Genomic DNA, 21,086 nt, shown 5'->3' with positions numbered 1-21,086 from the left:
CCTCGAGTCTTCTTGGGTATGACGCTACAGGTTTGGCACAACTGTATTTGGGGAGTTTCTCCCATTCTTCTCTCCAGATCCTCTCAAGCTCTGTCAGGTTGGATGGGGAGCGTCGCTGCACAGCTATTTTCAGGTCTATCCAGAGATGTTTGATCAGGTTCAAGTCAAGCTCTGGCTGGGCCACTCAAGGATATTCAGAGACTTGTCCCGAAGCCAATTCTGTGTTGTCTTGGCTGTGTGCTTAGGGTTGTTGTCCTGTTGGAAGGTGAACCTTCTCCCCAGTCTGAGGTCTTGAGCGCTCTGGAGCAGGTTTTCATCAAGGATCTCTCTGTACTTTGCTAAGTTCATCTTTCCTTTTATCCTGACTAGTCTCCCTGTCCCTGCCACTGTAAAAACATCCCCACAGCATGATGCTGCCACCACCATGCTTCACCATAGGGATGGTGCCTGGTTCTATCCAGATGTGACACTTGCCATTCAGACCAAAGAGTTCAATCTTGGTTTCATCAGACCAGAAAAACTCCAAGTGGGCTGTCATGTGCCTTTTATTGAAGATTGGCTTCCGTCTGGCCACTCTACCATAAAGACCTGATTGGTGGAGTGCTGCAGAGATGATTGTCCTTCTGGAAGTTTTTCCCATCTCCACAGAGGAGCTCTATCAGAGTGACCATCGAGTTCTTGGTCACCTCCCTGACCAAGGCCCTTTTCCCCCCGATTGCTCAGTCTGTCCGGGCGGCCAGCACTAGGAAGAGTCTTGGTGGTTCCAAACGTATTCCTTTTAAGAATGATGGAGGCTACTGTGTTCTTGGGACCTTCAATGCAGCAGAAATGTGTTGGTACTCTTCCCCAGATCTCTGCATCGACACAATCCTGTCTCAGAGCTCTACAAATAATTCCATCGACCTCATGGCTTGGTTTTCGCTGACATGCACCCTCAAAAGTGGGACAATATACAAAACAGGTGTGCGCCTATCCAAATCATGTCAAATCATTTGAATTTACCGCGGGTGGACTCCAATCAAGTTGTAGAAACAGCTCAAGGATGATCAATGGAACCAGCATGCACCTGAGCTCAATTGAGTCTCATAGCAAAGGGTCTGAATACTTATGTAAATAAGGTATTTCTAAAAACCTGTTTTCGCTTTGTCATTATGGGGTATTGTGTGTAGATTATAATATGGGAAAAATTTTTATTTAATCCATTTTAGAATAAGGCTGTAACGTAACAAAATATAGAAAAAGTGAAGGGGTCTGAAAACTTTCTGAATGCACTGTATGTATATATGTGAGTATATACACACACTCCACTCTCGATTCAGCTCAGAGGCACTCCCTATAGTTAGATTAGGTGGTGTTAGTTGACAAGATTTGTTTTCTATGCATCTACCTATTAGAATCAACGCTATACACCTTTAAAAAATAACCGCCCGATCATCGTACATTTCACAGAAGACATCTTTAAAAAGCAAGTCTCCCTCTTTCGTCCTCGGACTAGCAGGACAAGGAGGCCCAGGTGACATCCGTTAGAGTGTTCTCGTCCCCCTGTCGTTGTCTAGTTGTACAGGGAGTCTTTAAGTAGGTTTTGTCAGAGGGCACTCAGTCCTGATTTCTCTCGGTCCATCTTTCATTCCTCTGTTGTTTCCCCGAGATGGTGTCTCTCTCACCTTCTGACGCTCCACCGTGTAGAGTCCATCAGCACTGGGTGAGCAGAGACATCATCTCCTCCTCCTTTTCCTCCTTCTGTCCATCCCCCTCGTCCTCCTGCTCCTGAAAATAAACCCATCCGCCGTGTACACGTCTGTCCGTTTGCAGGAGGTGGTAGGGTGAAAGGTCAGATCTTCTCGTCTGTCATCTCCAGGAACTGTGCGTAGACGTCTCGGGAACACTCCCCCTTCTGATTGAACAGGAACTTGTAGTAGCTGCCATCGGCACAAATGGCTGAGGAGAGAGAGAGGTCACAATAAGAGACCATACATCAGCTATATTCTCAAAGAAAAACGTTTTTTTTTATAGAAAAGTATCCATAAATTTAACACAGTTTCCCGCTCAGTTTAAAATGAGTCAAGGGTGTCAACAATAAAAACAATCAAATAAGTGGTGTCAAGTCAACAATAATATACAGTACCTGTCAAAAGTTTGGACACACCTACTCATTCTAGGGCTTTTCTTTAATTTGACTATTTTCTACATTGTAGAATAATAGTGAAGACATCAAAACGATGAAATAACACATATGGAATCATGTTGTAACCAAAAAAAGTGTTAAACAAAAATATATATATTTTCGATACTTCAAAATAGCCACCCTTTGCCTTGATGACAGCTTTGCACAGTCTTGGCATTCTCTCAACCAGCTTCACCTGGAATGCTTTTCCAACAGTCTTGAAGGAGTTCCCACAAATGCGGAGCAATTGTTGGCTGCTTTTCCTTCACTCTGCGGTCCAACTCATCCCAAACCATCTCAATTGGGTTGAGGTTGGATGATTGTGGAGGCCAGGTCATCTGATGCAGCACTCCAGCACTCTCCTTCTTGGTCAAATAGCCCTTACACAGCCTGGAGGTGTGTTGGGTCATTGTCCTGTCGAAAAACAGTTGAAAGTCCCACTAAGCGCAAACCAGATGGGATGGCGTATCGCTGCAGAATGCTGTGGTAGCCATGCTGGTTAAGTGTGCCTTGAATTCTAAATAAATCACTGATGGTATCACCAGCAAAGCACTCCCACACCTCCTCCTCCATGCTTCACGATGGGAACCACACATGCAGAGATCATCTGTTCACCTACTCTGCGTCTCACAAAAGACACAGCGGTTGGAACCAAAAATCTAAAATTTGGACTCATCAGACCAAAGGACAGATTTCCACCGGTCTAATGTCCATTGCTCATGTTTCTTGGCCCAAGCAAGTCTCTTCTTCTTATTGGTGTCCTTTAGTAGTGGTTTCTTTGCAGCAATTCGATCACGAAGGCCTGATTCACACAGTCTCCTCTGAACAGTTGATGTTGAGATGTGTCTGTTACTTGAACTCTGAAGCATTTATTTGGGCTGCAATCTGAGGTGCAGTTAACTCTAATGAACTCATCCTCTGCAGCAGAGGTAGCTCTGGTTCTTCCTTTCCTGTGGCGGTCCTCATGAGAGCCAGTTTCATCATAGCGCTTGATGGTTTTTGCGACAGCACTTGAAGAAACTTTCAAAGTTCTTGACATTTTCTGGATTGACTGTGCATGTCTTAAAGTAATGATGGACTGTCGTTTCTCTTTGCTTATTTAAGCTGTTCTTGCCATAATATGGACTTGGTCTTTTACCAAATAGGGCCATCATCTGTATACCACCACACCCTTCTCACAACACAACTGATTGGCTGAAACGCATTAAGAAATTCCACAAATCAATGCACACCTGTTAATTAAAATGCATTCCAGGTGACTACCTCACGAAGCTGGTTGAGAGAATGCAAAGAGTGTGAAAAACTGTCAAGGCAAAGGGTGGCTACTTTGAAGAATCTCAAATGTATAAACTATTTTGATTTGTATAACACTTGTTTTGGTTACTACATGATTCCATACATGTTATTTCATAGTTTATGTCTTCACTACTATTCTACAACATAGAAAATAGTAAAAATCAAGCAAAACCCTGGAATGAGTAGGTGGGGTCCAAACTTTTGTCTGCTACTGTATGTGTCAATATGGAAGAAATGTCACTCTGAATCTGTCTATAAACACTGGGCAGGAAGTAGCTGGAGTATGTATAGCGCATGACTGCACTGGGCTCTGTTCCAGAGGTCTGCCAACACAAACAAGTACTCAGAGAGATACTACCTCGCACACACACACACATTACTCACCTATGACAGAGTTGGGTTCTGTTCCGAAGGCACACACACACGGCGAGTTTGATGGAACCTGGAACTTGGAGAAGCTCCACTTGGAGCTGAAGTACTTGGGAAGGAAACTGGCCGAGGCTAGGCTAAAAGTAAAAGGAAACAACAAATGATTCAGGGATGGGTTTGGAATTACAGGAAGCACTGGTAAGGATTCGAGAATGGGTTTGGAATGGTGGCTGGTTTAAAGATTAACATTGAAAAACAATGTGCTCACTTTGAAGTTATTCCTCCAAAGAACAGGGTGTATATCCTTGAACAGTCAATAAGACAGCTCTCTCAAAAAGAGCTTCATCACCACTGGCACTCATCTCTGACCACACGTGCAACAAGGCACTACATACACTTTTGATCAATGTTGCAGAATTTGGACTTCGGTTAAGAGATCAAGTTGACAGTGCAGAGAAAGGTTAAAATGTTTGGCTCAGACCGACCTGGACTGTTTGTTCCTCTTGGGATCCTCTGCAGCGAATATGTGGACTGTACCGTGGTCACTAGACACACAGATGAGGGTTGCATCCTGGTTGAAATTGATGCTGGAGAGGGGAAATAAGTTACCAAACAGGACTATAACAGCAACTTACTTACTTAATGTAGTTATCGTACCTAGCAACCTTAAGACAGGTACACTAACTGTAAGTCACTCTGGATCAGAGCGTCTGCTAAATGACTAAAATGTAAACATTAAGCCGGGTGTACACTACACGATTTTGGCCACGATTTAGCTGTCCCAGACAAGTTTGAGAACGGAGACAAAATCCCCATGTCGTTGCCTACTCGGGGCACGCGACCGTCACCGATGCTTGTTTAATGTGAGAGGGTCAAAGACACAATCTGGGGGCTACCGACCTCGTCTTTGAACAGTTTCAGACGTCCTTATATTTCCAAACATGTCAAATCAAATTTTACACGTGATTAGCAGATGTTATTGCAGGTGTAGCGAATTGCTTGTGTTTCTAGCTCCGACAGTGCAGTAATATCTAACAAGTAATAACTAACAAATTACACATATACCCAATACACACATCTAAGTAGGAATGAATTAAGACTATATACATATGGATGAGCGATGTCAGTGGAATGGACTAAGATACAGTAGAATAGTATAGAATACAGTATATACATATGAGATGAGTAATGCCAGATATGTAAACATTATTAATAGACTATTGTTCCATTCCTTAAAGTGTCCAGTGATTCCTAGTCTATGCCTATAGGCAGCAACCTCTAATGTGCTAGTGATGACTGTTTAGCAGTCTGATGGCCTTGAGATAGAAGCTGTTTTTCAGTCTCCCGGTCACTGCTTTGATGCACCTGTACTGACCTCACCTTCTGGATGGTAGCAGGGTGAACAGGCAGTGGCTCGGGTGGTTGATGTTCTTGATGATCTTTTTGGCCTTCCTGTGACATCGGGTGGTGTAGGTATCCTGAAGGGCGGGTAGTTTGCCCCCGGTAATGCGTTGGGCGGAGGGCAGATGTTTGATTTTATCTGCACAAAATCTCCAAAGCTCTTGTAGTGTGATGTGCAACAACACGTTTCGAGAACGGTGATCAGCAATAGCCAATGAGAGCTCACCAGAGAAGAAGCCATTGAGATGATTTACGTAGTACTGAGTCACCCAGAATGTGTAGACTCTCAAGCAGAGCGATGGCTACTACTAGTATGCATTTGTACTCCCCTTTAACCAAAGCCAAAGTGTCAAATCGTTACAGCTCTGAAGTGCACAACCAATGTTATTCAATTCAAAATGTTAGCTAGATATTTCAACTCTGTATGGCAAGCGTGAATGTCTGACTGAACGTTTTTGAGGCTGCTTTGAGCCACAGTTCGTAGCTACGTTAAATCTAACCACATCATTGTTTTTGCGAGACAGCGCGGTAGCGGGAAACCTCAAGACCAAACCACATGGTTTAGCGTGCCCACCACTATGTTGGCAACACAAAAACACTAAAAGGAAAGACGGTTGTTTAATGTCAGGATTTAGAAAGTCGTGTAGTGTCCACCCGGCTTTAGAGCATTTCTCACATCTAACTTCAGATGAAGAAAAGGCCCAGGTTGGTTGTTCTCACCAGTAGATGTTAGCAGCCTGTGACCCTCGCCTCAACTCCTGAATCAGGTGGCCTGCCATGGTGTCAAATATTCTGATCAGGGTCCCCTGGAGAGAAATAAACAAAGGCACCGAGACACAGCGTTGGGAGTTGGTCACCCCTAGTCTACAAGCAACAAGGACAACCAATGCTAGATATAAAAAGCCTAAGGCACTGTCTAAGCCCAGGAGTAGTGTTAAAAGGGTTAAGCCGATGAGTAGTTCTAAAGGGGTTGTAATACTTTCTCGGAGGCAGTGGCTATCCTGGTTCCCTGCAGGTTGAGGGCGATGCAGCACAGCGCCCCCTCGTGGGCAGGGATGTCCACTGGAGGCTTCTCTGTGTTGGCAAGGTCTACAATCTGCACGTGCCCAGAGTGGGTCCCCGGGAACGCCAGCAGAGAGTTGTTACTGTTGGGACACAGTACACACAGACCTGGGGGAGGAGGGAGAGAAGTTATGGATACAGTCATGGAGAGAGAATGAGAGAGACAGTGAGAGCAAGAGAGAGGAGAGCAAGAGAGAGAGACAGAGAGAACGTGTCGATGGCTACACATTACAACCATGTAACACTCGTGTGAAGGTTGTGTGTTTACATCAATTATGAGCGTGTCCAATATATTTAGCGTAGAGAAAGGGGGAGAGAGAGAGAGAAGCTAGGACACATTACAACCATTTAGCATTCTTGTGAAAATGGTTTGTTTACTTAAATGATGGGCATGTCGAATGCATCTAGCAGGCTGGTTAGGAATCTGAGAGCTGCAGTAGACAGTAGCTGGACTGTCTGTGTAGTAGTACTGACCTTTGGGGTTATAGCAGGTCTCAAACACATGCAGCTGATGAGGGTTGTGGGTGAACGTGAACACTTTGATCATAGAGTCCAGGACCACCACGATCCTGAGGACATCAGAGAGATGCAGACATTAGGCTCAAGACTGAGAAATGGGAGAGATCTGGCCCACTAACATACAGCAATCTAATGGGGAAACATTGGTAAGAAAACATTTCACTACTCCTGACGCCAACATATTACCGTCTAACATTCCCTTTAATGTTACCTAAAAAGGTGAACATCTTAACAGTCATTGCTGTTCAGGCAATTCCTGAGTAGTCCGATAATTCAGCCATCTCAATGCACCAAGGAGCTATAATGTATACCATTACTGGATTATGACATAGTAACTGGTTGGAAACGATACAGTACTATGCAATTACTGCCAGTCTAACAGGTTCTGTGCCTAACATGCTGACCACACCGCTCACGTTAAGTGCGCGAGCGCTGCAAAATAAATGTACACAATCATTTAATCCAAACTGCTCGCTCGCGCCAACGAGCGTCTGCGTAGCTAGGCTCTAAAATAGAACTTGATTCTATTTTTGCAAGTCCCGCCTCTCCTGTCGCCTCATTGGTTTTTAAGAGCATGTACCCACGTGGGTGATTGAAAGATGAACTGTGGTCCACACTCCAGTTGGTGGTGGTAATGCACCTTAAAGTTAGTTGCCAACCGAAAGTCCAAAAAAGAAGAAGACTGAAGGAGGAGAGATTACTAGAAACTAACTCGGTTTACCCTTTTATTTGTGGATTCATCGTCAAAGTAGAGGACCTTGTGCATTTCAGGTAAAATAACAAGCCAATGTTTATATCCCAGGACAAATTATCTAGCAACAGCAAGCTAGCTAGCTAAATTACGTTTCGACCTGTCCCCAAATTAATATAGTTGGTTCAGAGTTAGTTTCGATATTTCAACCTGTGTGTCCTGATCGTATCTGGTGTGGATGGACAAAATCAACATGCGCGTGAGGGTGCACGCGTGTTCCCAGTCTCGTCAGGTTGTAAGAAGAGGGAGTGCAATCACAGCCAGTTATTACTGTACTCGTACCATCTTCCACCCTCTCTGTGATGTAACTTAGGCTAAATCTCATATGATATCCTATTCCCTATCAGTGGTGGAAAAAGTACCCAATTGTCATACTTCAGTAAAAGTAAGGATGAACCAGACTTGTGGAGGTCTACAATTTTTCTTCTGAGGTCTTGGCTGATTTCTTTTGATTTTGCCATGATGTTAAGCAAAGAGGCACTGAGTTTGAAGGTAGGCCTTGAAATACAACCACAGGTACACCTCCAATTGACTCAAATTATGTCAATTAGCCTATCAGAAGCTTCTAAAGCCATGCAATCATTTTCTGGAATTTTCCAAGCTGTTTAAAGGCACAGTCAACTTAGTGTATGTAAACTTCTGATCCACTGGAATTGTGATACAGTGAATTATAAGTGTAATAATCTGTCTGTAAACAATTGTTGGAGAATTACTTGTCATGCACAAAGTAGAAGTCCTAACCGACTTGCCAAAACTATAGTTTGTTAAAACAAGACATTTGTGGAGTGGTTGAAAAACTAGTTTTAATGACTCCAACCTAAGTGTATGTAAACTTCCGACTTCAACTGTAAGTATTAAAAGTAAATGTAATCGCTGAAATATACTTTATTAAAAGTAAAAGTATAAATAATTTCGCATTCGTTATATTATGTTTAGTGAGTCTGCCAGATCAGAGGTAGTAGGGATGACCAGGGATGTTCTCTTGATAAATGTGTGAATTAGACAATTTCCTGTCCTGCTAAGCATTCAAAATGTAAGTAGTACTTTTGGGTGTCAGGGAAAATGTAAGGAGTAAAAAGTACATTATTTTCCTTAGGAATGTAGTGGAGTAAAAGTAGGCAAAAATATAAATAGTAAAGTAAAGTATAGATACCCCCAAAAACGACATAAGTAGTACTTTAATGTATTTTTACACCACTGTTCCCTATACAGTGCACTACACTACTTCCAACCAGATTGCTGTGTCATTGTGTCAAAATTCTCCTGAAGGAGCAGCCATTGATGATGAAATCAATCCCGGCAGTGTGAAACACAATGATTGCATTCCTGGTTGGTCGTAAATGCTTCGAGGGGGAGTTAAAGTGGTACTAACTTCTTACTTCATTTGTACTGGCACGCAACACTGCTGATAGAGACACATTAAGGGAAGAAAAGGGGTGGGAAGTGTTCGTACCTGTCCCTTCGAAGCTTCACTGCTTTGACTTCAGTGGAGAACTCAATTTCTATAACCGTCTTTTTCTTCAGGTCATCCCAGATCATCACTAGAGGAAAGCATCAGAGGACATGGTGAGAATTACAACCGACAAGACCAACATGACATGATGACGTTTGTCTCTAGTGCCAGACCAATGTAAGGAAATAACAAGATAAGGTCAACGTGATGGAAAAGTCTACCACTAGGAGATCATTTTGGGGGTTCCAAAATATCTTATTTCTAATGCTCATATTACATATGTCACGGAAAGTTCAACACAAGCACCAGACACACAGAGTAACCACCATACCTTTGTTAGGTGGGTATTTGGGCTTTTTCCCTCCTCCAACCAGCGCTAGGTAGTTACACCTGAACAGCATCTCCACATGCCCGACCCCGCCCTCCATGAACTCTGGAAGACACATACAATCACCTCATTGGCCATTAAGCTGTCAATCTGGTGGGTGGCGAGTAAACTGAGCCAATGAGAATCAAGGGTGTCGCCTCAAAAACCACCACAATTATCCAAACCATTATTCCAATAAGATCTATAAATGTTACTAGAAAGAGCCGTCCCTGATAAGGAGAATTGAAATAGTTTTAATAGCTCAACGTTTTACTAAATAGCAAACAACTCCTCACTCCATCTGCATATTAAAGCAAACCTTTCCAGCATGCATGATGCATCACTGTAATAAAAATGACTGTAGTCCTGGTGTTATTTAGACCCATATCAACAAAAGCCTGCACACCCTGCAGCAACCCTCCAGAACCAGGTTAGGCCCTCCCTGGCCTATACTATAGGCTAATCCTTTCCCTACAGTACTAAAGACAGTACAGTAAGCCATTTCCTATTGTGACTTTGGACAGGTCATGTGAGGAGTCACATGTGCAGGGCTCAGTGGCGGAATGATTAACTTCCTCATCCAACCAGAGCACCAACCCAGCCACAGACAGACAGATCCATCTCATCTCACACACAGCAGGAGCAGGAAGGAGGTACCTTGGCTCTCGCTGTCACAATGCTGTGTCCCTGTGTGCAGCAGAATGGCCTCGATTTACTGCAAGCAATGCTAGTGACCCATTTAGTTTATTTACATATCAACAAAATGGCTACACAATAACTTTTGATTAACAGTAAACCGTGAAAAGGGGCACATTATGATGAATCATGATTATCAAAAAGGATATGTTTGATACACTTCTAATTATGATGTTATGTTTCATATTTGCTGTACAGTCATTCTTTTTTACATATATTTACCTTGTTTTTCTTTCTCTTTGAGTGGATCTGTGTTGTACACTCTAAACCCATTCTCCATTCCGCAAGCAAAGCATCCTGGAAGGAGCAGACAGACAGACAATACCAGTGGTTAAAACAACCCTGATCAAAGCTAGGTCCAAATTCACAGTGAATGAATAACCACAATATTTATCCATCTTCAAAGACATCATGATTATGAGGGAGATAAACTATGGACAGTCTATGCTTCTAGTCAGGTTCTCTCTTTCCTATCAGATTTGGAGCATGTCCTACTACTCCAGTAACCTGAAGTTGCCTGCGAGGAATGCGCACACAGTGAACATTGAGCAGTGTTTGAATATTAGCTAACAGTCATTGCTTTGTTTGGAGGGAGACCCATTCATTCACTGCTCAGTGAAGAAAAGCTGACTAGGGCCACCCACCCACTCCCACACCCGACCCACACGCACTGGTACCAAGCTTGTACCTGTCACATGTCTGTCTGCCTAGACTGATATGAAATTGTACTATCTGATTCTGCATCTAAAATTATTTTTTAAATGATTTATATGTTATGAGTTTAAAAAGGAAGGTATGTGGTACACTTGACCAAGTTTGATGTGTAAAACATAATTCGTCTTTCCCCTGCCAAGTCAAGGGCTACACTCACTAACTAAACAATGGATCATCATACTCACAGCTTGAGCTAGCTTGTCAAGTACAGTAATCTATTTAGTAGTATCTTAGCAGTTGTCAAACTAAAGTTCTAACCACAGATAAAGGGGGCAGTTCTAGATTTGAAATAACCATGATTTGTTCCATATAACGTTAAATATGTAGCTAAATTAGCTAGCTAGCTAACGATAGAGATAAAAAATTATAAAATGTTACAACCCTGCAAGCATATAGCTACTGTAACTGTAAATGAATAGGTGTTTATTTGACGTTAGCCACAACATTAGCGCTATCTTGTGGAACAGTAGAACCCCCCACAGCTGTATTTCCGGCTAGCTAACGTTTCGTTGTTAGCTGATGCTAGCGTATTATTAAAATCTAAAACGTGAGAGCCCAACATATCCATGATATTTAGCTCTTAATATGATTAAAGATCAGAGTTACATGTAATACCATTTAGTTTGCTCAAATGACAATCCAATCACTTGTATTTTACAACAACTGAATATTGCTAACGTTAGCTAGACATAACTAACTAGCAAACTAGCTTAGGCTGGGTGTAATGCTGCGTTCATAACCAAGTGGGAAGTTGGTATTTACCACATACGACTGACACCCCAAATTGAACGCCCCTCCTACTGGTAATTACTAGTGGGAAACTCGTCAATCATCCCTGAGCTCCACATGCTGACTTTACATTGTCAGGAAATTACCTTGAGAACAGAATTTTTGGCAGGTTAAATCAAACATTATTTATAAAAAGCAATATATTAATACGTTTTATGAGCATATAATACGTTTACAAGCATGACAGCTGTACTTTTAGTTGATGGTTGACACAGATTGTTGGCCATTAGCAAATCTGAGTTTATTAATGAGTCAAAGCACTTGAATGCATCCAACAGAGGGTTATCCAAGAAGCAGGTTTGAGGAGCTGGCGAGGTAACTTTGGTCAACTGAGTTCAACTCGTGATACCCGGCCATAAGAAAGTGGCTCACCTTTTAGCCAGGTAAACAAACCTGCTCCAGGGCAGGCTAACTCATTGCTAACTCCACTTACCCTGAATGAAATGACAGAGCTGTGAGTTGAGGAGCAATTAAATCAGATTCCCTCCCTCTTGCAAAGATTGCATCATCATTAAATATAGTTTTTGCCTTGGCAGCAACTAATGGGGATCATACTAAATACAAAGATGGCACCAGCGATAAGTAATAAAATAAAGACAGTGCTTCTAAATGCCTATTTCACACCATAGCCTGCTGAACTTGCAAGATAACTTTTCTTTCATTTGTATTTAGGCACAAATGAAAATGTGGCACTGACTCACCCAAGAATTGATATTTTAGCATTGTCTCAATGAAGAGTTCGGCATGTACAGGCAGTTACAAGCCTGCTAGAGTTAGCGGCAGGCGGAGGTGCAATATCCACCGTCGTAGTATGGATGAATCCTGAGCTGGAATGTAAAGCTAACTGAAATTAGTTAAATAAAGGTTACATTTTTTTAAAGTAGATCTAACTTGCTTTACGACGTCACAACTGGTAATTACCACCTTCCCACTTGGTTATGAATGCAGCATTACAGCCCGGCCTCAAAACATCGTTAGGATGGCATCGTCGACAGAACTGGCAACCAAAGAAGATTTCGATGAAGAGACAATTTCTCACCATGATCCTGGTTGAATCCCGCGTACAGTAGTCCGTTCCCATGTGCGTTTGATGGTAGTAAATTCATTATTTCGATCAGATAATCTCAGTCGTACGTTAGTCAAATTTCCACAGAATGCTAGCTAGCTACCATTTTTCCTGTGCCAGACAGCCAGTTAGGAAAAACAACACAGCTCTTGGTTCATCCAGGACGCTCAAAAGAGCACCGAGTGATCGAGTGTGAGTTTCATCAAAGATGGTGGATAAATGAAGATAGTTCAATCAGGCCGTTTACCGTTGTCTGCTTAAGGGGATGGCACACCCATAGACACCAATGCGATAGCAGTCAGCTTTCAGAGGTTCTCAAAGTTGGGAGAGGTCCGTGGAGGTACTGCAGGGGTCCGCAGCCATATCTCAAAATATGTTTTACATTTCTATTTTTTTTATTAATAATACTAACAACAGATTAAACTACTTTGGCCAAGGGATCCATGGAATAAGTAAAGTGTGTAATAAAGACTCACAGTGGAGGTGTCATAATTCCCATAAAATCTAGTGGTCAAACAGGAAAATGGTTTCAATCGTTTTTCCACCATTCATTTTTCCCATAGGGGATTGTAGAAACACTTAAAATAAGGGCAGTGTTTTGTGTAGGCTTACCCTGGTGTGACGTTTTGATAACTGAGCAAACCTCTGTTGGACAAGGTAACCTTTATGAATATATTTGCCTGTAATTACCCACAAAAATGAAATGCTAATTAGATGCTAATGTGGCTATCATACACAAGTACTACACATCCTGTCGCAAGCTTTGATGTAATCACTCAAAGCCCAAGGTGGGAAAATCCTCCACACAGAGGCTTTGCTAGAGCTGTGGGATAAGGTAAGCCCTGTTTGCTAGCTGCTAACAAGCTATTTTGGTTAGGTCAAAGATCTGTGGTTAACTAGATGCTTTTAAAAATTATCAAGATATCCCCTGACTAGTTATGTGTACAACACACGTTACCATCCTTACAAGTAAAAAGAAAATCAGCGTAGGCTAGCATAATTGCCTTTTTAATTTTGACAAATCCTTTGTGAGTTAGCCAGCTAGTTAATGTTAGTTCAAGGTTTGTGTAGTCATACTTTTTTATGAGGTCAAATCAAATAAAGTTTGTCACGTGCACCGAATACAACAGGTGTTGACCTTACAGTGAAATGCTTACTTACAGGCTCTAACCAATAGTGCAAAAAAGGTATTAGGTGAACAATAGGTAAGTAAAGAAATGAAAAGACAGTGAAAAACAGTAGCGAGGCAATAAAAGTAGCAAGGCAACATACAGACACTGGTTAGTCAGGCTGATTGAGGTAGTATGTAGATATGGTTAAAGTCACTATGCATATATGATGAACAGAGAGTAGCAGTAGCGTAAAGAGGGGGTGGCGGGACACAATGCAGATAGCCCGGTTAGCCAATGTGCGGTAGCACTCATTGGTCGAGCCAATTGAGGTCATATGTACATGAATGTATAGTTAAAGTGACTGTGCATAAATGATAAACAGAGAGTAGCAGCAGTGTAAAAGAGGGGTTGTGTGGTGCACACAATGCAAATAGTCCGGGTAGCCATTTGATTACCTGTTCAGGAGTCTTATGGCTTGGGGGTTAAAACGGTTGAGAAGCCTTTTTGTCCTAGACTTGGCACTCTAGTACCGCTTGCCAGGATATAGCTAGCTAGTTAGGCACCTTTGTTAGCTAGTTGGCTACATTAGTTAGGGTGCAATGTTAGCTAGCTAACACTATCTCACGTGGTGTCGTTGGACTTCCCTGACTGGTGGCGACATGCTAGCGAATGTGCCTAACGTTAGTGATTAGCGCTAACTAGCTAATGTTAAATATTCACTAGTTAGCATGTGGGGTCTGGGGAAAAGTCTGACCACACGAACAGTGAGCTAAGGTTAACTAGCAGGCTAGCTAGCTCACAAAGGACTCGTGGGCTCAGTATTTTGACATAAAAAAAACAAATGGTTTTGTTCCATGAGTGCATCTGTTGTGCATGACTAATCAAATGACCTGTGAAGTCAGTTATACGTGTCAGCAGGGATGGATTAAGCTAGCCCGAGTCCAGTACTTTTCACACTGGGCTAGTAGACAATCTGCCAAACTAGCCTGACATAGCAGATGGGCGGACCGGGTCTGCAGCTGCCATTTTCCGGTGGGAAAGAGAAATGGCCATGTATTTTACTAGAAAAGGAAGGTCATCATCCACCATGGCAGAAGAGGTAAAGCCAGACTGTTGAATGGGAAACAAGAACAAACAATGAGGCATGAGGATTGGGTGTTGAGGGACCACTTGCCACATTGTCCAAGGTGTGCTTATGTTACAATAATCAATGTGTTTTCTGTCCAGATAAAGATGATGATACAGCATTGAAAAATACCTATCACTGACCAAATGTTTTGTTTATCAGTCCAACAGGAGTGCATCCCTCAGACCATCCAGTGCATGGACATCTTAGGCCAGTGTAATCCGAGCGTCCAGTTGTAGAGACTACAGCACCTTGACCCTGTGGACGGACAGGCCAATAACTCATCAAATATGATACAATATTGTGTAAAACATTGAATTTGTAGATGCATCTAGGGCTGTGGCGGTCGCAGTAAGTTACTGTTAATTAACATAAACACATTTAGCATCTCCTGGCTACACAAGCCACTGATGCAAACCTTTGGAACATCTACATTTTAGTATACTAAATATATATATACTAAGTATACTAAATCCATGTAATATAGCCTACACTTCACAATAAATCCATGATTTATATTAGACAGGTCTAAAGAAACATGATATGAAGAAAATGTAGTCTATTTCAGAAGAACATAGTAGCATACTCTGAGTTAGGTCCTTATCTGGCTATGCCAAATGGCTGTGGGCTACACTAGTTCATTTAGCAGACAAGATTTGCTTAGAATTCCGTGGCATTATTTAATAGTATGAAGAATACAATTGAACATAGCTGAAAGGATATTTTCTCCAAACGATTTGAGGGAGTGTGCACATACGGCTATTCTGTGTTGAGTGGTTAACAAAGAAATAGGCATTCCTATTTTTACTTAATTTAGAATCATTAATATAACTTTAGTAGCTCTACAAACATTGGGCTGTATGTTTAGATGTTTAATACATTGCAAGGCTGCATGATGCGACTCTAATGATGATTTGAAAAAAGTTGCTTGAAAGGTATGAGCTCCACTTTGTTTTTTTGCGCAGGCTGTACACACTACATCAGTCACTCGTTCACAGTTTCACAAGCACTTGATAATGCCTAGAATTTCACAGTGGCAGCCCCTTTGTGTGGCCGAAATGCACCCCCGTTGTGTCCTTCTCCCTGAGTGCTGAGCACTCTGAATCACTGCTCACTCACATCACTCTCCACCATGTGATCGGGTCTTTCTCACAGGCTACAAGTGAAGACGGACACATCGGGGACGCAATTGCGCGCTACCATTGGCTTCCCTGAAAATAGGTACTGATGAGAGAAGCAATATGAGTCTGCCAGAGGTCATCACACTGGATTGGGAGGGTGATGGAGGTTTTGGTGGTCCACACAATGAAGGTGTCCCTTCCAGTGATTAGGAGCTGACCTGGTGCCAGTAAGGATGGTCTTCAGAGGCAGTAATACCCTCCCTCCTTGATATAGAAATACTTTGACTTCAAGGTCTCTTCAATGGCAAGGTCCCTTGCACCATAAGGACACTTGACTTCCACCACTGCTGTGGTGTTAACGGGTGCATGCTAATTAGCAACTGGAATAAGCAATTTCACAAATGTGTCACGTGCAGTGTCTGTTTGCTCCTCATTACACACCATGGATCAACAGATATTATTTTTACATCAATAACATAGGAATCACCACAAAACGTCTTATATGACCTCTTATACACTATATTAGGCCCAGCCTTTGGAACTTTGGTTTTCCTAGATATGGCTACTATATTGTGATCACTACATCCGATGGATCTGGATACTGCTTTCAAGCTAATTTCTGCAGCATTAGTAAAGATGTGATCAATACATGTTGATCATTTCATTCCTGTGCTGTTTGTAACTACCCTGGTAGGTTGACTGATAACCTGAACCAGGTTGCAGGCACTGGTTACAGTTTGAAGCTTTTTCTTGAGTGGGCAGCTTGATGAAAGCCAGTCAATATTTAAATCACCCAGAATATACACCTCTCTGTTGATATCACATTCATTATCAAGCATTTCACACATGTTATCCTGATACTGACTGTTAGCACTTGGTGGTCTATAGCAGCTTCCCAACAGAATGGACTTTAGGTGAGGCAGATGAACCTGTAGCCATATTACTTCAACAGTATTTAACATGAGACCCTCTCTAATCTTTACAGGAATATTGATGGGGTCAATTTGGGGTCATGATAGGGGCTGCACCAAATGTTTGACGTATTATAATAATTTATTATGCTTATGTTGTATTAATAGAAGGGGAAGGGCTCTAAGACCCCTCCCCCACTACATTTATAGGGTCCTAGACTACAGATTAACAATATATATATATATATATATATATATATTATAAGGTTTAATATTGTTCCACAGTCTTTTCTAGTCTCTGCCTCTTATAAAGAAACGGTCTGAGAGATGTGTGAGTTATTGAAGTGAAAACAGAGAAAGTGCCTCTATATTTTCTGTAAATGTTATAACCTTGTACCACTTGCTGTGCGGTAGCAGAGAGAATGACTTGGGTGGCTTAAGTCTTCGACAATTTGGGCCTTCCTCTGACACTTCCTGGTTTAGAGATCCTGGAGGGCAGGGAATTACGCACTACCGTCTGTAGCGCCTTGCGGTCGGATGCCGAGCAGTTGGAACAAGGCCAGTGCCAGGCCCAGGCAGTGAACTCACTCTCAATCCGAGTCTGACCTGATTCACCTAACTGAGAGAAAGCCTAATTAGATTCTTGAAAACGATACTGTCTGTCTGACTCACCTGCTAACCATGTAGATTGGACAACACAAACACTTGGCTTGCTACGTGCGGAAATAAAAAAGTATGGTTACTGTCAAAATTTGTTATAAAACAAATGTAAACAATTTAGACATAGGTGTGAGATGAAAAGCGCATTGGCTTGTATTGCATTATTCATTTGGAGGTAAGCTTATCATCACGATCAATAAGAGAATATTGATTATTTTGAGCTTTAAACGCGCTTGCCGCCAAATGACGATCTATTCGGTTGCAAATAGCTAGTTCGCTAGCTAGCTGTTGCCAGTGACTGACAGGTGGCGATTCAATTCTATTCTGGCGTTTGCGGGTTTTCTGATCTTTTAACTACATTAGATTCAATAACAAACCGACCACGAGGGAAATAACGTTTTAATGTTACACTGGACGGGGTAATGTGGAGCTGCACAAAACAACAAACCTAGCCTGAACTGCCTAGCCATAAATCACAGTCCAGCAGGAGGTATCTCCCCAGAGAGATAAACATCAGAGAGAGAAAATGGGGCCCTCCCCACTAATTATTGCCCCCAAAACTATGTGCAGCCCCCCTTCTATTACCATGACAACCTATAAACAATGAAAGTGACTGGTTTTACCAGGTTGGGGCAGGGTCTTCCCACCCTGCCTCCTGAGGGTCACTACAGTATTAAGACATTTTTCAAAAAAAAGAGGAATGCTAGCCGCGACCCGAGTGTATGACAGACATAACTGCATTATTATTAGTATCCACCAGAGACAGACTTTGAGCTTCATTAGATTACATTTAGCTAACCATTGCTACACTACATGGCCAAAAGTATGTGGACAGCCATTCAAATGAGTGGATTTGGCTATTTAAGCCACACGTGTTGCTGACAGGTGTATAAAATTGATCACACAGCCATGCTATCGCCGTAGACAAACAGACCACTGCACCACTCGAGATCTGTTGCTCTGTTGATCTGTTGCTCTGTTGAAGCCGGCCACGACCGGGAGACCCATGGGGTGGCACACAATTGGCCCAGCGTCGTCCGGGGTAGGCCAGCAGGGATGTTCTTGTCCCATCGCGCTCTAGCAACTCCTGTGGCGGGCCAGGCGCAATGCACGCTGCCACGGTCGCCAGGTGTACGGTGTTTCCTCCAACACTGGTTTCTGGGTTAAGCAGGCATTATGTCAAGAAGCAGTGCAGCTCGGCTGGGTTGTGTTTCGGAGGACACATGGCTCTCGACCTTCACCTCTCCCGAGTCCGTACGGGAGTTGCAGTGATGGGACAAGACTGTAACTACCAACTGGATACCACGAAATTGGGAAGAAATAGGGGTAAAAAAAAATAATAAATAATAATAATAATAAATAACCAAAAATAAACAATGGCCTTAGCTCAGTGACTTTCAATGTCAATGTCAAGAACAAGTCAGTTCCTCAGATTTCTGCCCTGCTATAGCTGCCTTGGTCTACTGTAAGTGCTGTTATTGTGAAATGAAAATGACTAGGAGCAACAACGGCTCATCCACGAAGTGTTAGGCCATATAAGCCCACAGAACAGGACAACCTAGTTTTTTTCAATGTATTTTTATTTCACCTTTATTTAACCATGTAGGCCAGTTGAGAACAAGTTCTCATTTACAACTGCGACCTGGCCAAGATACGGCAAAGCAGTGCGACAAAAACAACAACACAGAGTTACACATAAACAAACATACAGTCAATAACGAACATATAGAAAAATCTATATACAGTGTGTGCAAATGTAGAAGAGTAGGGAGGTAAGGCAATAAATAGGCTATAGAGGTGAAATAATTACAATTTAGCATTAACACTGGAGTGATAGATGTGCAGATGATGATGTGCAACTAGAGATACTGGGGTGAAAAAGAGCAAGATGATAAATAACAATATGGGGATGAAGTAGTTGGGTGTGCCATTTACAGATTGGCTGTGTACAGGTACAGTGATCGGTAAGCTGCTCTAACAGCTGATGCTTAAAGTTAGAGAGGGAGACATAAGACTCCAGCTTCAGTGATTTTTGCAATTCGTTCCAGTCATTGGCAGCAGAGAACTGGAAGGAAAGGCGGCCAAAGGAAGTGTTGGCTTTGGGGATGACCAGTGAAATATACCTGCTGGAGCTTGTGCTACGTGTGGGTGTTGCTATGGTGACCAGTGAGCTGAGATAAGATGGGGCTTTACCTAGCAAAGACTTATAGATGACCTGGAGCCAGTGGGTTTGGCGATGAATATGTAGTGAGGGCCAGCCAACGAGAGCATGCAGGTCGCAGTGGTTGGTAGTATATGGGGCTTTGGTAACAAAACGGATGGAACTGTGATAGTCTACATCCAGTTTGCTGAGTAGAGTGTTGGAGGCTATTTTGTAAATGACATCGCCAAATTAAAGGATCGGTAGGATAGTCAGTTTTACGAGGGTATGTTTGGCAGCATGAAGGAGGCTTTGTTGCGAAATAGGAGGCCGATTCTAGATTTAATTTTGGATTGGAGATGTTTAAAATGAGTCTGGAAGGAGAGTTTACAGTCTAACCAGACACCTAGGTATTTGTAGTTGTCCACATATTCTAAGTCAGAACCGTCCAGAGAAGTGATGCTAGTCGGGCGGGCGGGTGCGGGCAGCAATCGGTTGAAGAGCATGCATTTAGTTTTACTAGCATTTAAAAGCAGTTGGAGGCCACGGAAGGAGAGTTGTATGGCATTGAAGCTCGTTTGGAGGTTTGTTAACACAGTGTCCAAAGAAGGGCCAGATGTATAGAGAATGGTGTCGTCTGCGTAGAGGTGGATCAGAGAATCACCAGCAGCAAGAGCGACATCATTGATATATACAGAGAAAAGAGTCGGCCCGAGAATTGAACCCTGTGGCACACCCATAGAAACTGCCAGAGGTCCAGACAACAGGCCCTCCGATTTGACACACTGAACTCTATCTGAGAAGTAGTTGGTGAACCAGGCGAGGCAGTCATTTGAGAAACCAAGGCTATTGAGTCTGCCGATAAGAATGCGGTGATTGACAGAGTCGAAAGCCTTGGCCAGGTCGATGAATACGGCTGCACAGTACTGTCTTTTATCGATGGAGGTTATGATATCGTTTAGGACCTGAAGCCCGTAGCGCATAATAATCGTCTATCCTCGGTTGCAACAGTTACTACCGAGTTCTAAACTGCCTCTGGAAGCAACCTCAGCACAAGAACTGTTAGTTGGGAGCTTCATGAAATGGGTTTCCATGGCTGAGCAGACGCACACAAGCTTAAGATCACCATGTGCAATGCCAAGTGTCAGCTGGAGGGGTGTAAAGCTTGCCACCATTGGACTGGAGCAGTGGAAACACGTTCTCTGGAGTGATGAATCATGCTTCACCATCTGGCAGTCCGACAGACGAATCTGGGTGTGGCGATGCCTGGAGAACGCTACCAGTCTGAGGCTGTTTTTGGGCTAGGTCCTTTAGTTCCAATGAAGCGATATCTTAACGCTACAGCATACAATTATGTTTTAGATGATTC

At 42.7% G+C, this 21,086-nt stretch overlaps 1 protein-coding gene across 6 annotated transcripts; it reads right to left on the bottom strand.

Annotated features, from left to right (window-relative positions):
* Positions 1-709: 709 nt before the first annotated feature.
* wdr45b (WD repeat domain 45B) lies at positions 710-12,952 on the bottom strand. 6 transcript variants are annotated; one of them, XM_045710392.1, is made up of 12 exons: positions 12,621-12,844; positions 12,283-12,408; positions 10,301-10,375; positions 10,018-10,069; positions 9,347-9,448; positions 9,016-9,103; positions 6,767-6,861; positions 6,210-6,400; positions 5,951-6,036; positions 4,315-4,416; positions 3,845-3,966; positions 711-1,938 (listed from the first exon to the last, which is right to left on the bottom strand). In XM_045710392.1, exons 5-12 carry the CDS (start codon positions 9,441-9,443, stop codon positions 1,832-1,834), a joined length of 888 nt encoding a protein of 295 aa, XP_045566348.1. In that variant the 5' UTR covers positions 9,444-9,448; positions 10,018-10,069; positions 10,301-10,375; positions 12,283-12,408; positions 12,621-12,844; the 3' UTR covers positions 711-1,831. The 6 variants fall into 6 exon arrangements, with proteins under 6 accessions (XP_014034993.1, XP_045566348.1, XP_014034992.1 ...); XM_014179517.2 differs by having other exon boundaries at positions 10,040-10,069; XM_014179518.2 differs by lacking the exon at positions 10,018-10,069 and having other exon boundaries at positions 710-1,938.
* Positions 12,953-21,086: the final 8,134 nt, after the last annotated feature.

Source organism: Salmo salar, chromosome ssa28, assembly GCF_905237065.1.
Source record: "Salmo salar chromosome ssa28, Ssal_v3.1, whole genome shotgun sequence".
Lineage (NCBI taxonomy): Eukaryota > Metazoa > Chordata > Actinopteri > Salmoniformes > Salmonidae > Salmo > Salmo salar.
The sequence above is the reverse complement of the archived record's forward strand: the minus strand, read 5'-3'. Positions and strand labels throughout refer to the sequence as shown.